A 17306-nucleotide genomic window follows, 5' to 3' on the forward strand; every position below is an offset into this window, starting at 1 on the left:
CTGAGTTAGAAATTTAGACTCAAGTAGATTTCTAATTTCTTGCCTTACCTATTGAGCTGAATGGATGCCCACTAAGTGCGAAATTGGATTTTTTTTTTGATGAAATCATTGATTCTCTATGCAAGTACAAGGAGATTCCACTAGATGAAACAGAAGGAATATATTACTCTAAATACACCTAAAATGCCCAACCATCACAATGCTCTCTTGTTGTTTATTTCACCTCACCAGTATCCCCTAAAAATGCTAGACGAACAGCATTTGCATGCCCAAGATCCTAAATTAAAAGCTTAGTGGTGTTATAATGGGTTTTATGGTGTAACATATGGACACCACTTAAATTACACCGCCCCAAAGATATATACGCATACCCATAATCCACACACCGAAAAAACACAAAAAAAAAAAAAAAAAAAAATGCAATTTTTTTTTTTTTTAATCTCTTCCTTCATTATTGCTTATGGGCAGTTTTTTTCTTTTTGGCAGAGACGTGCATTATCTAGTTACCAAACTAAAGAAAAAAGAAGAAAGAAACAGCTCATTTAATTTATTAGAAGTTTCAAATTACAACTTCTGCTTTAAGTTAAAAATACACAAGTTGAAAAAATTTATACGTTAAGTCAAACTTCTAAAGGAGGGTGCCTCAGAAACCATTTTATAATTCTAAACTTAAAATATATACACAATATAAAGAATTGCAACAACAATGGTACCAAACTTCCAATCCTCTATACACTGATTGATTCTTAAATTCCAAAAAGTTTTCAATGTTTATGTCTTCATAGTTTTTTTTTTTTTGCAATTTTATTCTTTTTGTTTCTTCCAAACCTCTTTCTTCTATAAAACATAAATTAAATCTCATTTGTAATTCAAGCGATATTGCATTGTTTATTTTTTCTATAAAATATATATATATATATATATTTATTATAAACGAAAAGTGATTATTGACATTCTTTCCTAAAAAGGAAAAAATTAGTCGACAAGTCTTTGCGGAAAAAAAAAAAAAAAAAAAGTTCAAAAGACACAAAGACCTTTCAAACAAAACATCTTAAACCACATTGAAAGCAAAGCAAAGCAAAATAATAAATTTAAATTAAATATATTGCTGATAAAAATTAATTAACATTAATTATATAAAAATACGATTAATTAAAAAGGTAGCATATATATATATATAAATATATATGTTCTTTTTATCACCCAGGCTCATGGATAAAAGTAGCGAGAAAATAAGAATGAGAAATTTAGGGGCCACGAGCTGGGGCAAAACAGAAACAACCAGGAGTCTGGTCATCAGGAATCATTCCACCTCCCTTGCTTGTATCTATTGCTTCTAACAGCCTCACTACCTCATCCATTTCAAGGCGTTTCTCTGGGTTTGCATCCCAACATTTTCGCATGATGTTTGCCAGAGAACTTGGACAACACCTTGGGATCTCTGGTCGTAAATTCTGACATTCCAATGTTTAAAGAGTAATTAAACTTCGATAACCAATGATCAAATATCTTTCTTGACAAGGAAAATCTAGTAAATAACCTAAAAACATGAATGTTTAAGAAGGCAAACCTGCCACACAACTGCAGAGGATATATCAGCAAAACTTAGATTAGGGTAAGGCATATCACAACAATAGATTTCCCATAAGCATATTCCAAAACTGTACACGTCACATTTTCTATTGTAAGGCTTACCATCAAGAACCTGCACAAAATTTCAATGTTAAATCCTTATCTGGATTTGCATGAAAAGGTAAACTGTAGGGGATATGAAACAGATTAGTAATTCCCTCCAAACAACATCATCTAATTCCTTGTATCAGGAAATTAATACTTCATTAAAAATGTTTCATGTTTTTTTAACTACGGATGTGTACCTCTGGGGCCATGTAACCAGGAGTTCCAGTCTCCCCTGTCATATCCCTTGGGTTCTGGGCTTCGACTCTAGCAACACCGAAATCAGCAATTTTCAGATTCCTACCAACATCTAGCAACATGTTTTCAGTTTTGACATCCCGGTGTACAATCTTTTTTGAGTGAAGGTAGCTCAAACTGCAAAAATGAGAGAAAGAAAGGCTAGTACAATGTTAATGATCAACAGCAAGTATCCAAATTCCAGCACAAGCAATGAGCTACTAAACTAACCCTCTAGAAAGATCCAAAGCAAGTTGAATCACAATCTTATAGGCAAGTTTCCTTCTCCTATTCCTGATTAAAAAGTTTTTTAGTGTCCCGCCTGGAAGGTATTCAACAATAACGCAACAAGCCCTGGAAGGAAGAGAATTTTGGTCGTCACTTGATGTGCTGTTGGAAGGGATTTTAAGATTTGAAGTTCCCATCGAAGCGCCAAGAAACTGAAAAAGAAACATTAAGTAATAATCTTAATTGAAAAAAGAAATATTTGAAAAGAAAAAGAAAGTGCATAATGGAGACCTGAAAAGTAAAAGAAGAAAAAGAGAACATATGAGGGCTAATGTGTATTTTGTGATCTGACAATTTGCTTGGCATCTTGGTAGCCAGATAATGGTTTTGAGATGATATTGGAAACACGTTGCGAAACATAATAGCAAGTAATCAAATTTTATTAAAAAGCATTATAGCAAGTAATCAAATTTTACCCAGAAACATAATAGCAATTAATAAAATTTGACCTTCGTAACATTTGGATGATCAAGCTTATGCCAAACAGCAACCTCTTGCCGAAATGCTGCCCGAAGAGCAGCTGTTTCAGCAACCGTGGCCATACCATCTTCTCCCCAATCCAAAATCTTCACTGCGACATATTAAAAAATAAAAATAAAAATAAAAAACAGGAAAATTTTCAGTATGTTGATAGAAAGGTAAATGACATGATATGGTGCTATTAACTAATAGTATCACGCTTTACTACTGATTTAATACGCAATTTGAAGGATTCCACCTTGTGCAATGCATACAATTACAGATACTTGTACAAAACAACACAAGGTTTCTTTGACTTTTATTTTCCTCTTTTCTGCTGAGAACTAACACAAGAATTTATATATCTCAGATGGATTATACTTTATCTCAAATTAGTGGATGGTGAAGATGATATTTTAAACACCATAATCATAAATACAAGATAGAATAAAATCTTTAAAAAATGTCGAACTTTGATGAAGGTGATTTCATCCCTACCACAACATCTTTACTTGGAATATGATAGTTTATTATTAACTAATAATTTTTTTACTAAGATTATTTAAAAAAAGAAAAAAAGAACTAACAATAATAAAATTATAGCCACTAATCTACATGATGACAATGGAAAATCTCGATTCCATTTTTCAGTTTTTGAAATTTTACAACCATGCGCTAGGGGGGAAAAAAAAATCACAAATCCAAATAATCGGTATACAACAAATACAATGGCTTGAAACCTATGAAAAACCAAAAAATAAATAAATAAATAAATTTTAAGTTGAAATAATAAGAGGATGAGAGCAAGAAATTACCAGCAACATCTTGACCATTGTAGGAACCACGATATACAGTACCATAAGCTCCCTGAGCAACCAGATATCTTATATCCAGTTTACACAAATCGAATTCCCACTCCTCCTTCCTTGTACACGCTTCTCTCTCCCTGGACCAAACCCTGCTCAAGTGCTTCTCCAACTGCACATCCCAGCTCTTAAAATCAATCATATCCGCTCTGAATAGCATATTTTTCTCACTTATGCTTCCCAAATCATCCTTTCCCTGTAGACCCAACGCCTTAGCTTTACCAGAGGAACCATCTCCTTCTCTGTTATTTGATTTCTCATCCTTCTCAAGGTCTCCAACACCCTCACCTTTGCTTGAATCCATTACCGTAAAATTCCAAAGAGCAGAGCAGAGGAAACCCACGGGGAAATCTTTAATAGACCCAGTTCAAATTCTATTAAAATAATTGTTTAAAAATTAACATATTTTTGTTCATCAAAATACAAACAGAAAAACCAGAGAAAAATGTATTCAAATTATCAAATAGGGACAATCTACAGAAGAGATTAAATATGCAATTGTGGAAAAAGAATATATGAAAATCAAATCCAGCCCCCCCAGAAACTTAGGAGCTTAAAAATCCAAAATAATATTCTTCATCATCATCATCAACAGCAACCATTTTATGAGAAAATGACTTTTTGCCCGATTGTACCAAAAGACTCAAAAGAACATTTTTATGGAAGATAAACAATTATGCACCTTAAATGACTAGGAAATTCAACCCCGAAACAAAGAAGGAAAAGAATAATAAAGCGAGAGAGAGAGAGAGAGAGAGAGAGGGTATAAACCGTATATGAGCTATTGATTCCGGAAAAAGGTAGGGTTTTGTGGACGAGATTTTAGAGGGGCAAAAAATAAATAAATAAATAAATAAAAAAGAATAAAACAATTGAAAGAAAGTAGAACGAATCCCAAAAAAGAAAACCAGCCAAAAAAAAATAATAATAATATATATATATATATAGAGATAGGGAAATTCAATCACAATGTGAGAGAAAGAAGTTACGGTCGGGTTGTGGCTCCAAATGAATAGCTGCTTCACGACTCTTTCAAATCGAATAAATATTTTAGTTCAGCTCCTCCAGAATAACAAAATCAAACAGTATTTCACCTCGATACGCTGTTAATTGGATGTCCTTTTCAACGGATTTACCGGTTTTTTTTTTTTCAGATTTTTATTGGGAATCACACACACACACACACACAAAAAAAAAAAAAAATACTTAACAAGTACGGACGATATTATATTTAATGTAAAGTTTTCAATTTTTATTGTTATTTTATTATTAAAAAAAAAGGCTGAAAGAGAAGACAATTATTGGATTGGATTTTTTTTGGCAAGAACGTACGGAGTACATGTACAATATACTATAACATTAAATAAAAAGCAAGTACATTTGTTGGAATTATTAGCGTTTTATTAAAATAATTCGAAAGTATGTATAAATGGGCAAAATTGATAGCGACTTTTCGATCAAAATTACTCGGGCACAAACACGATTCTGGTATTTTTTTTATATTTTAAAATTTTTGTAGTCAACTTGGAAAAGAAAAACAAGTTGTGGATGTAGAAAGTATGTTGGCATTTTATGACTTTTGAGAGTTTGAAAAGAGGGGGAATCAGAAGGGGCAAAATGCCCATATATATACTGTATCATTCTCTAAATTTAAATACATATATATATATATATATATATATTTTTGTTCTCAACCATATAGCATAGCCATGACTTAACCAATTTCAAAAATAAAAACTGCTAATAAATTGATAAAAACGGATTAATAAAGAATGAAAAACAAACTAGTTATACAGTGATGTGATCAATAAACAAACTGCTGTTTGTAACCTTTTTTTTTTTTTTTTTTTTGAAAGAAGCTCTTTGTAACCTTAAAAATAAAGTTAAAACAGCGTAACGCTTGGTTTGGGAATCGTTTACTAATAAAAAATTATGTAACGTGTATATTAGATACACCATTCAATTGCAAGTGGAGATGCATATATATATATATATATATATTTGTTTTTTTCATTATTTGCGCAGAAAACAGACAAGGCCGTAAAGCAAAAATGTACCACATGAAAATATTATTCGAGATCTAGTGCTCTGCCTCATCATGGTTCGGTTAGGTGATTTTTACAACTTGTCCTTTTTTTGTCCTTTCATTAAACGCATCCAAAGCCAAAGCCTTATCAACATGTAATCTAATGCCACGAATTGCGTAATAATTTTGAAGCAATCAAGCTTTTTTATTCATTTTCTTCCACTGACCTTTTCTGAGGATTTAAGAATAATAAAAGCCGGTAAACCCGGATAATGATTTGATTGGCTGTCTCGAGAATTTCTTCCACAATTTATCTCTCTCTCTCTCGATGTATAAGTATTTTGATACACATACGGAATCACTCCTTGAGAATTGACATACCAATTCCTCAGGCAAACTTGTTTGACTTGATAAGAACGTTTACTTTGCACATACGTCGACTCGAAGAGTACATATTATGACACAAATCGATCAAGTGCATCCGTTTACAGTTTTCTTTATATATTTGGATAACTGATATAACCTTTTATAATGATGTATTACCAAAAATGACATTGTGCATACAGTAGCTTGTAGAAATAAATGGCTTTATTTCCTTTTTTTATGTCACTTTTAACACAATTATTAACACATGATCAACATGATCTTTCGTACATCAAGTACACACCAGTACAATTTATTTTAACTATTTCTTGCGGTTTCTTTTTTATGTCGTGTAATAAGGGTCAGGATTAAAAAGCAATTTTTATCTTCGAGGACAACTTCAGCGGATCCAACTTAGCTTTTTTCGGAATCAGTTGAACTACATAATGTCTTCTTCTACACCTGCCCAAACCAAGCATGTTATTCATTAATCAAAAGTTTTGCCATGCACGTAATTGTTAAAAAAGCTTATCAACTAACGTGCTCTATTTCAGTTTCAACAGTTAAAATATAGTTAACTATGCACACGTTTCCTAAAAGTACCGCATAATCTTCCAATATTAATTTAGTTCTAGGGGGGTAAAACAGTGTCAATTTTCATTCTAAACAGTTGTTGAAGGGAAACGAAGATCCATTTATTGTCCAAATAGAAGCGCATCTCCCCAGTTGAAAAACGAAATGATGATTATACAATGACCAAAAAAAAAAAAAAAAACCAATGCCATTTATTCTAGGAGCTATATACCATTTATAAATTTTTATATGCAACCAAAATTGATGATGGAAAAGGCTGAAAAGTAGAGGTGAAGTAACTAACCTTGACACTGAAGAGAACACTACCATCTGAAACCTGTTGGCCGGCTGACACTAGAAGCCCCTGGACATGCCCAGCAGATGGTGCCTTGACAACATGCTTTTGAAAGAAAAAGATAGCAAATAAGTTTATATTAAAAAAAAAAAAAACAAAACAAAACAAAACAAAAACAAAAAGAGAAGCCTAGAGGGAAGATATTTTGATCCAAATACAAGTATTAGCACCAGTACGAACCTCCATCTTCATTGCCTCTAAGACTAATACTGGTTGTCCTTCCTCCACTTTTGCACCATCCTTTACCAGAACCTTAACCACCAAACCTGCCATGGGCGCTACAACTGAACCTTGAGGATGAGAGGCTGTCTCAAAACTGGGTTTATGTTGGGATTCATCATCTTCAGATAATTCAAGCCCTACTCTCTGTTTGAAATGATGATGATGCAACCCATGCCATATGTGAATATGTTTGGTCTCATCCTGCCATCCCAAGGTGGAATTAAAAATAGTTTCACTACAATTAAAAGCAAGCGAAAAAAATGTGCATCACACTCAATAAGACTTGCACCCAAATAGACCTTTAACGAAGTATACAGACAAAACACATTTACCTTGGAGTAAACAGCCAAGCTCACATCCATTATTACACCATCAACTTCAACTCTGAAATTATGATTGTCTAAGTGTGTTGCTTTCACTTTCAAACCAGGGGAAATGTTTTCTTCTGCCTGCTAGTATATAATAGCACCATGAATTGCATTGAATAGATAAACCAGATGAAAGGAAATAATTAGGATAGGAAACTAGAGGAATTTTTTCTTACTAAGAAGTAATAATAATGGACATTTAAAACAAGTACCTCAATCAGATAGTTCTCATCTGGTTGATAAGTGATTGATAGTGCCAACAATTTCGAGCCACTGCTATCATATTCATTCTCCCACTCAAGTTCCATTGAACTCCTAGCACAATGATGGACTCGGAAAGGGGGAGAAGAGTACCATATGGAGATTGAGCCATTTCCCCCTGAAAATGCTGGAAAACATAATTATTAGAAGGGCATTTAAAATTTGACATACAATTCAGAACTGGGACGTTCAATTTACCAGGCAAATTATCTTTCCATGCAGAATGCTCCTTTTCAATGACACATGCAGCTACCAGTCCTGCACTAAATCTAGCAGCATCAAATGCTTCTTTTGCTGATATTGAATTACTAGGGTCAACAAAGAGGTCATCTTTAAAGCGTTCAATAAAATGGGTCTCCACATTGCCATTTTCAAATGCCCAATGGTTAGCAAGTTTTTGAAGAAAATTAATGTTTGTTGGTAAACCTGCAACCTGTGAAGAAAATTACTGTCGATTCAGCAGGGATTAAGAAACAGATAAACAAGACAACAAGCTGCTCAAAACATAATTATGATATTTCAACAACCAGCAGAGCCTGTTAAATATGAGGCAATTTTATCTGTAAGAATTAAACAGAGTGCACAGACAAACTGCAAGGAGAATATAAGCTAGCAATATACTTTGGAACATAGTTCAACATGCTTAACCATTCCAGCTATCTCAAATATAAATTATTTCACAAACTAAAAAAGGTTCCTGTTTAAGGATATGAGAGAATATCAAGGAGACCCAAAACTCCAGACATAGCTAACCACGGATTCATCTAAAAACAGTAACATTACCCATTTGTAAAAGTACACAAGTATGGGTTGCAACTTCAATTTCAAGTATACCTGAAATTTTGACAAGCAATCTTTCAGTTTAACCAATGCAGCAGCACGATTTTCTCCCCATACTACAAGCTTAGCAATCATAGGATCATAATGCATGCTAACGGCATGTCCTTGCTCAACTCCAGTCTCAACTCGAACTGTGACAAGACAGATTCAGTTAACAAGCCTAAAGAAACAAGGAAACAATGATATATCATGCAATTAATAGGAGTATAGTCGGGTAAAACAAATAGAGAGAGAGAGAGAGAGAAGTCCACCTTTAGTCTTTTGCAGCAAAAGTGAGGACTAAATTATTTGTATTTACTTTTCTCTATATATGACTAATACGGCTGTTGTAATAACTGACCTGTTGAAGAGACTGGAGCATGATAATAGTGATGAAGAACTCCAGTTGCAGGAAGAAATCCTTTCGGTACATTTTCAGCATATATTCGCGCTTCAAAAGCATGACCTATTATCATAATGAGGAATCATGAAAATCCAGGACTTTGAAAGCTTACATCTTCTGCATATTAAATGAGTAAACTCTCATTAGTTATTAATTTTAGTATGTATAAATAATTAAGGGAAGAAATCTATTTTGTTTCTTTTTGCTGATGAAAATTATTAAAGCCGTGGCATCTTGTGAACGTTTAAGGAACTTCAATAGCAAAGCCATTCAAGTCACTTTTACAGTATATATTACTTGTTATAGGACCTAAATCTACCAGCATCTCCCAAGCATCTTTCTTTTTTATTTTATTTTAAGAAAGCAAGCATTAGCATGGCAAAAACACATTTACTAGACAAACTAATCACCTGACAACGGCACCTGCGACTGACTTATGGGAAGAGCTTCTCCATTTGCAACACGAATTTGCCATTCTACAAGATCTTGACCAACAATCATCTCTGTCACAGGATGCTCAACCTGAAAACAAATGCACCCTCCTATGTTTCTATCAAGTTTGAGCTTTCAAGATTAAATCCCAATAGAAAAGATTAATGACCTGTAGACGTGTGTTCATCTCCATGAAATAAAACTGGTCCGAGGCAGTATCAACTATAAATTCCACAGTGCCAGCATTGTGATAACCAACTGCCTTTACATAGTAGACAGAATGTACATTAATGAACATCGTTCAAGGAAAAAAATTAAACAAAAGCAAAAAAATTATAAATATTAATAATAACCATAGCATAAATATTAACTAAATACCTCTCAAAGATCAGAGCAAATTGATACAAAAATGGCAAGGAAAAATAAGATAAAATTGAATGGGAGAGAACGTTAATATCAGCATCTTTAATAGATAATGGCATTTATAAATTGCTTCAAATAAATTGTCCCGCAATTTAAAATTTGTGAATCACCTTAGCAGCAGATACAGCAGCTTGACCCAAATGGGAACGGAAGTCATTCAAAATGTTTGGCTGCACCAAGGAATATTTTATTGCAAAAATAGCATAGAAATAGCAAATGTGAATCAAGAATAAGGGAACTGGTCATTACAGCTGGAGCTTCTTCAATTATCTTCTGGTGTCTTCTCTGTACACTGCAATCCCTCTCATATAAATGCAGAACATTTCCATGTTTGTCCCCAAATATCTATGATATCAAAGGCAAAGAATCTAAAATCAACGAACAATCAAAACAAGCAGAATATTACACCTGGTGGACTTACTGATATTGCTTCATTTAAAATTGTAAAGAGCATGAGACTAACTTTTGCAGAAATGGTATGTGCTAACCTCAGAAAACTTTTGAAGCAACATCACAAGTTTTGTGGTATTGTACAAGTACAATCTACAGTAAATAGAAAGAACCAATCAAAAAACCAGAGTACCTGGACTTCAATATGCCGAGGCTGTGTGATGTATTTCTCCAATAATATTGTGTTTATGCCAAAAGAAGCAGCAGCCTCCCGTTGTGCTCCCAAGAAAGATTCAACAAATTCATCTGGACTGTGCACAATCCTCATACCCTAGAAATATATAAACTATAAGAACATTTCTCAGATAACCTGAACTTCATGCATGAATATATAAGTTTTGAGTTATTATGCTGTATTTTTCCCTTCTACAATATTATAACCAAATCATGCACCAGAAATTAATCGTCCTGCTTTAAATATGCCAGACAGCTAAAACTGGCAAGGCATGTAACTACATTTGCATTGAATAGCGCCACAGAAATAATCATAGAATATTTACCATAACGAATATAAATTAACATAACCCACTCAAAAATAAGGAAGAAATATCAATTATGTACATTGAGATACTATCATGTGGCATGTGCACCATCTTTAACTATTATTAGCTGGTTAAAAATAGTATCAATGAGGGAAGCGAAAAAAGAAACCTTTCCTCCGCCGCCATGAGTGGGCTTTATTAAGATTGGATACCCAATCCTATCAGCTTCTAACTTCATGAGCTCAATATCTTGTTCATTACCATGATATCCAGGCACAATCGGCACATCAGCTGCACCCATTATTCTCTTTGACGCACTGGTACACAATTTAACAAACGTAATTAATTTTCTTTTACCCAAAAAAAGATACGATAATTATTAACTTTATTGATAATTAATTCTTACCCACATAAGTAAATGGCAACATTTAGACATATTGGAAATCCGAGAGAGATTGGCAGTTACCAAATGAGTAGTAGCAGTAGTACCTTTTATCACCCATGTCTCGGATTGCGGATGCTGGAGGTCCAATAAAGGTGAGACCTTTATCTTCACAAAGTTGCGCAAACTCAGCACTTTCCGACAAGAATCCATAACCGGGGTGAATAGCCTGAAATCTCATCACTATTTTTCATTTTTTGCACACATTAAGAGCAAACCAAAATATAGAGAAAAAAAAAAAATTCCAGCTTTTTTTTCCAGTACTTACCTGCGCACCGGTACAAACGGCGGCTTCGAGAATCGAAGAGGCGCTTAGGTAACTCAATCGAGCTGGTGGTGGACCGATACGAATTGCCTCGTCGGCGGATTTAACGTGGAGAGAGTTCCTATCGGCGTCGCTGTAAACGGCGACGGTTCTAATCCCCAAACGCTTAGCGGTCCTCATGATCCTGCAAGCAATTTCGCCCCTGTTGGCCACCAGAATCTTCTCTATCCGATTCGAACCCGAACCCGGCACCGGCGCCGAGTCCGACAACGATCTTAGTCTTATTCTTCCGACGACATGGAATTGCGTGTGGGAAAGCTTTCGACTCAGTATGGCTGCCACGTACGCCATCTCTTACTGAGTCAGTGACTGAGAGAGAGTGAGCGTGGAAATGCCTACAAATAGCAGCGGATTACGCTATTCCTATTTCCGAGGAAACGAGTTGAGTTGGGGGGAAAATTTTTTGATAAATGATTGTGTACCTTGTGGTCATTTAATTGAACCAGTACAAGGGTAAATTTGTATAATTTCTGTGATGTGGCGAGGTTTGATTCGCTATGATTAGGCAGGCCATTATTGAAAAACGTTTTAAAGGATGGGATCGGCATAGTGGATATGGATCTGACCTGACGCTTATCTGGCTGTATGCTGGTGACACTATCAAGATTTCTTTATTATTTGATTAAGATTTGGATAGGTTTCGTGGGCGGCCACTAGATAGTATATGGGCTTGGGTTCATTAACCTTTTGTTAGGCCCATATCTCTTCTTTTGTAGATCCACAATTACGAAACCCAGTTTTACAAAGATATTGGATTTTGCAGGTTTGCCCAAGAGATTAGATAATACCCGACAAAAATGTTATTTTGGGAGTAGCAATAAAAAACTTTTCCCCGTTTGTTAATACGTACAATTTCCCAAATAATAATCTTGAGTGAAATGGATTTAATTCTATTATAATTTGTTAAAAAAGTATTGTTGTAAATGATAAGAAAAAATTACTCAAATAATAATGTCATAAATAGCATCCTCTGTCACAAACAAAGGGAATATTGATTCGAGGGACATTTGGGTTTGTGAAGAACTGGCGAAATGCAAAAGCTATCTTCTAGCAAGCAAACCTATAAGAAGATCCCAAAAAAAGTCTTAATCTGCAAAGCCAGAAATACAAGATGGTTTGAGAGTCTTCGAAGCTAGCACATGAGAGATTGGAATCTCTTGTTTTTTAAGTCTTATGTGAAGGAGTTAAGGGAGGGTAGTGGGGCCACTTGGGTTTTTCCTTCATTACCCGTTTACACTTTTACCTAACAACATGATGACAAATTATAGGACATAAGCTTTTTCATAATGTTTAATGTGGGGGATGATCATGTGCACTGTTGGCTAACTCCAAGCCATACAAAAGCACCAAGAATTATATATACATGTCAATCCCTGAGGACCCACTACCATTCTTATTTTCATCTTTTTCTATGCCTGATTACCTATAAGCCAAGTCCAATTTAATTTTTTTTCTTTCCTTTTTTTTAAAAAAAGCATGTCCTGCATAATTGGGGTGGGTGGGTAGGTTCATGGGCAGATGACAAATTTGTACAAATGGATTTTTTGAATGCTACATTTGTCTTTGAGTCTCCTAGAAGCTCCAACCATATAATGCCCTCTTATTTGCTTTTTATCCCTTCATTTCACTTGTCTTTTTCAGTTGTGTGTTGTTTTTTATTTTCACTTTATGCAGAGGACAGAGAGAGAGGGACAGACAGACCAACTTTGATGCCTTTATATTGGGGACTCACCATCACAATGGTTGCTGTTATGGAATTGGGAGAAAAATAAATAGCAACGGAAACAAAGAAAGTGAATAACAAACACACAATTTACGTGGAAATCTTTGACGGAAAAAACCATGGGCAGGGAGAAGCAAATTCAATATCGAAAAATTGATACAAAGGTGAGCAAAATTGCGCGATACCCTAAAACCCCAATTACCGCCGAAAAACCCCAAAAGCATCAAATTATATATTGTACGGAAGACACCTTAAAATTGAACAGGTCCATTTCCACCACAGAGCCCCAAATTTTTCTCCAAAATTAGTTTCACCAAATGGGTCGTACCGCGAGCTTTTCGGATCAGGTCAACAAAAATTCGGGTCACTAACTCTAACAGTTGCCCAACATGACCAACTAGATATAATTAAATTTTGTGGCCAAAAATCCAATTGTATTTGGAAATTTAAAGGGTGGGTGGACTAAGTTCAACTTAAAAAATTTGACCTTACCCTTAAAACATGTCAGTTCCCTAACGTTCTTCTCAGTTCTGAGGCACACATTCTTTAATGTCGTCATGTGCGTGTAAATAGTCAAAAGCTCCTTCAATTTAAACCACAAAGAAGATGATCATCGATTGTGCTCTTTCCTTTCCAAATATTATAGTTTTTTGGCATAATCGAGATCACTCTAGTGCATAAAAATGTGGAAGACAAAAAGTTATCACACTTTTATTCCTTGTGCATCCAAGTGATTTGAATTTCTTTGATAATAATGAGAGGAAATTTCATTAATTTTGATATTATAAATATTTTGAATGGAAGAACATAACCATTTTTTAAAAATTTCTTTTTCACGTGATAGACCTCCATCCTATAGGGGTTTTGAGTACTTTTTTTAAATAATAGTTGTTTAGGTGAGTCCCTTTTGCATTGGTAAACACTAATAACCACAACTTTTAGCTGAAAATTTCAAGAGAAATGAGAAAGGCAGACTAGGAGTAAAAAAGTGTTTTTGGAAGCATATAAAGTATATCCTGGTGGGATTTAGGTAACTTGATGTTTTATTAAAGCAAAGTTAACGGGAAAAAGTAAAATGCATGCCTTACCCAAAACTTTATCTTCTTCTGGTACAAACCCTCTCTGCAGCCTTACTCAATGTCCCTAGTTTTACTTCCAAGAAAGAAGAACTCCTTCACTGACCCTATCCCTTTCAAGACTTACAAGTCACTCTCTCTCTATACTCTGATTGCTACATTTCCCTTATCATCCTTATTATATGACAAAATAAATAAAAAAAAATTTAAAAATAAAATTAAAAAAAAAGTGTAAAAAGGATATACTAAATTCGATATTAGTATTGTTATCTAACAATCAGAGCCTCCAAACTTATGGCCTTATTTTGAGGGCTGCTAGAAGACCAAACTTTTTTCAACTAACTCACTAATTATATATCAAGGTACAGCAAACAATCATAATTTTCCAATACTTCTTCTTATCCCCTTCTTTCAATAATTCAATTTTTAATGCTGTCCTTTTCATTAGATGATTCCAAATAATATTACCCCACCCACACTTAAGGACTTTCAAATCCCCTAATAATTAATATACAAAAACAGATTGAAAATGTAGTATTCCTTTTTTCTTTTTCCTTTTTGGTTAGCCTGTATCTATAATTTACACATATTTATCCTACAAGACAAGCATGTACAACTAGCATTAATTTTGAAGAAATAGCAAATTAACAATGATTTTACACTTTTGGTTTGGGATTTATGAGATTGATATTGCTGCATACTTCAGGTTGCTGGGAGAGCTGGCACATTTTGATTAATTTTTTCCATCATATATAAAAAAAATAATAAAAATAAAATGAATGGAAACATAAAAGGAATCCAATGTTGGATATGAAGCCATTATAGTGAAACGGACCTATATTTAAGAGTTGAGGCAGCTCATGAAGACAGTGCTCCATAGGCAGCAATTATAACTCTTCATTGGTAGAATTTATTTTTTATTTTTATTTTTTCTCTCCATTTGCTGTGATTAGAACCGTCTTGGCCGTCCAAACCATTTGTAGTTCTCTTGTGTGAGTTTTTTGATGGTCTGGATCTAATCACAAGGCAACCCGTTGATAAGGAAGTTCTGTTTTCCTTGAAAAGCAGTTTGGCTTTGTTTAATTTCTTACCTGAGTAAGGTTCATGGTATTTACACTAGTCTTTAGCTGCTCTGATAGTGATGGGTTGGTATAGGAGCAGAATTCCTTGTAGTCAAATGTGTCATTTGCATTTTTTTGACAACAAAAAATAAGAAGTTCAATTCAAGCAAAACAATATAAAAAGTTCAAAATGTCAGATAATACATTTATTTTTATATAGATTACAGAAGAAATGTCACCGTTAGTTTAATAAATTCAAGCAACAATTCAAAAGGCAAATTATATCTATCAATTCTATAATATTTGATCAAAAAAAAGGAAAAAAAAAAACATTTTCCCTACTGAAAATTCATTATACAGATTACATAAAGAAATAACCAAAAGACACCTTGTTAACAACAATCATAAAAATAATATTAGATATTACCATTTACTTTCTAGAAAAATAATTTTTTTTTCCTTGATGGCTAAGTTATGTCAAAGCTTCCACCCATTAACATCCTTATTATATCTCTCAATTTATTTATTTATAACATATATATTTTTGGTACTTTCAAACGGATATATATAAACTTTGTGAATGTCTACTACAATTAGCAAAGGTTTCTTCTTTTATGTTAAAAAATTTAAAAATGGAAGCCTTCCGGCTGTCAATAGAATATATGTCCCATTTACCCCAAAAAAAAAAAAAAGAAAAAAAAAAGAAGCTTTTAATAAAAAGAAATAAAAGAAAAAAGAGAACGGAGTACAAATTTAGTGAAATACACGTGGTCGTATTTGTACAAAGGAGTTTAGAGTCGCGTGAGAAATGACGACCGTCGATGCCCACCCGCCCACCGTCCACCTTTTTCTTTTCATTCTTTAAAGAGTGACACCGTGTCACATCTACGCAGCAGTGAAGTATTTGAAGATTCTCCTTCTTTCGCTCACAATTACTATATACTCCTTACATATTCGCCCTAATTACGATTACCAAATTAACCCCTCTCCCCTTGTGCGAATGCATACATGGTAAGGCTACGATATGGATGTCAAAGCTGAAGTTTTTTGACAAAAATATCGTCTTCGCTATAACAGTAAATCAATACTTTTTTAAAAAAATATTAATTTGGTATTGATATGTATATGGACCTTTTACATTGTAGCTTCACCTTTATATATATATATATATATTATTTTTAATTCATGTTTTCCTATTAATTAATTACTGAGCAACGGCAACCGGAGAGCTTAAAGGGAGCTGGAAAATCCCAGCATCAAATAAAAAAGATATCTAATTCATGATTTGAGAATTGATTCGGCCACCTCTGGATTTGATTATTAATGGGAGATCTCCATTTTTTAACTATCACATGGTCAGGGATTTTATATACAATCTCCCATTATGATTTTCCACGTGATTTTTTATTTAAAGTATTAAAATATCACCTTCATACAATTTTGGTGTTAGAAGGTCAAATTTAATTTTCTAACTTGCTACATAATTACTGCTCTAAGGGAAAAAAAAAAAAAAAGTTACAGCTCTAATTACACATATTTTACTATTTAACAATAATTTCACTATTTGTCAAGGAAAGAAAACAACAATGTTACTATATTCTAAAAATATTATTATATATTAGTTCTGAATTATTGAATAACGACAATTTCGATGAGAGTGGAAAATTGAAAATTTTCTCTAGAAAGTCCAAGGATTAGAATTGTTCATAGGAAAAATAATCATCTTGTGTATTATAAAAATCCAAATCCGTTGTCATATCCAATCACATTCTTGTCTTCATCTAAATCATCTCGCTCCACAAGGCAAAGAGAGGTAAAAGGAGAGGATGTTCTGTAAATTGTAAATATAATTGGTAAGTGGCGGGGTAGCAAATCATTATGCCACAAAACATTAGCACAAAATTACTGCTCTTACCCCCTACAAAACAGTCAAACATCTGCGAAGCCCTAGGACCAACATTTTATTTATTTATTT

At 33.7% G+C, this 17306-nt stretch overlaps 2 protein-coding genes across 8 annotated transcripts; both read right to left on the reverse strand.

Annotated features, from left to right (window-relative positions):
• Window positions 1-1083: 1083 nt before the first annotated feature.
• Window positions 1084-4431, reverse strand: LOC107426395 (serine/threonine-protein kinase STY13). Its single transcript, XM_016036566.4, has 6 exons — window positions 3477-4431; window positions 2652-2773; window positions 2146-2354; window positions 1878-2052; window positions 1571-1705; window positions 1084-1454 (listed from the first exon to the last, which is right to left on the reverse strand). The coding sequence occupies exons 1-6, from the start codon at window positions 3829-3831 to the stop codon at window positions 1248-1250; spliced, it is 1203 nt and encodes a 400-aa protein (XP_015892052.1). The 5' UTR covers window positions 3832-4431; the 3' UTR covers window positions 1084-1247.
• A 1692-nt stretch (window positions 4432-6123) lies between these two features.
• On the reverse strand, window positions 6124-11882 carry LOC107426401 (methylcrotonoyl-CoA carboxylase subunit alpha, mitochondrial). 7 transcript variants are annotated; one of them, XM_016036580.4, is made up of 16 exons: window positions 11415-11880; window positions 11194-11315; window positions 10874-11021; window positions 10356-10493; window positions 10022-10117; window positions 9883-9942; window positions 9519-9611; window positions 9328-9439; window positions 8876-8980; window positions 8530-8666; window positions 7894-8128; window positions 7647-7813; window positions 7399-7518; window positions 7025-7267; window positions 6794-6889; window positions 6124-6378 (listed from the first exon to the last, which is right to left on the reverse strand). In XM_016036580.4, exons 1-16 carry the CDS (start codon window positions 11760-11762, stop codon window positions 6373-6375), a joined length of 2226 nt encoding a protein of 741 aa, XP_015892066.2. In that variant the 5' UTR covers window positions 11763-11880; the 3' UTR covers window positions 6124-6372. The 7 variants fall into 7 exon arrangements, with proteins under 7 accessions (XP_015892066.2, XP_015892067.2, XP_015892064.2 ...); XM_016036581.4 differs by having other exon boundaries at window positions 7399-7515; window positions 11415-11878; XM_016036578.4 differs by having other exon boundaries at window positions 7647-7822; window positions 11415-11878.
• Window positions 11883-17306: the final 5424 nt, after the last annotated feature.

The sequence above is a fragment of the Ziziphus jujuba genome, chromosome 9 (genome assembly GCF_031755915.1).
Source record: "Ziziphus jujuba cultivar Dongzao chromosome 9, ASM3175591v1".
Lineage (NCBI taxonomy): Eukaryota > Viridiplantae > Streptophyta > Magnoliopsida > Rosales > Rhamnaceae > Ziziphus > Ziziphus jujuba.

Excerpts from the sequence above, each read along its gene's own strand:
- LOC107426395 (XM_016036566.4), bottom strand. The coding sequence starts at position 3,831 with ATGGATTCAAGCAAAGGTGAGGGTGTTGGAGACCTTGAGAAGGATGAG. Across the intron at positions 2,053-2,145 it reads GCTTTGGATCTTTCTAGAGG|TTTGAGCTACCTTCACTCAA; the intron begins GTTAGTTTAGTA and ends TCATTTTTGCAG. Across the intron at positions 1,455-1,570 it reads CCTCTGCAGTTGTGTGGCAG|AATTTACGACCAGAGATCCC; the intron begins GTTTGCCTTCTT and ends TTGGAATGTCAG.
- LOC107426401 (XM_016036578.4), bottom strand. The coding sequence starts at position 11,762 with ATGGCGTACGTGGCAGCCATACTGAGTCGAAAGCTTTCCCACACGCAA. Across the intron at positions 9,943-10,021 it reads TAATTGAAGAAGCTCCAGCT|CCAAACATTTTGAATGACTT; the intron begins GTAATGACCAGT and ends TCCTTGGTGCAG. Across the intron at positions 9,612-9,882 it reads CTGCTGTATCTGCTGCTAAG|GCAGTTGGTTATCACAATGC; the intron begins GTGATTCACAAA and ends TACTATGTAAAG.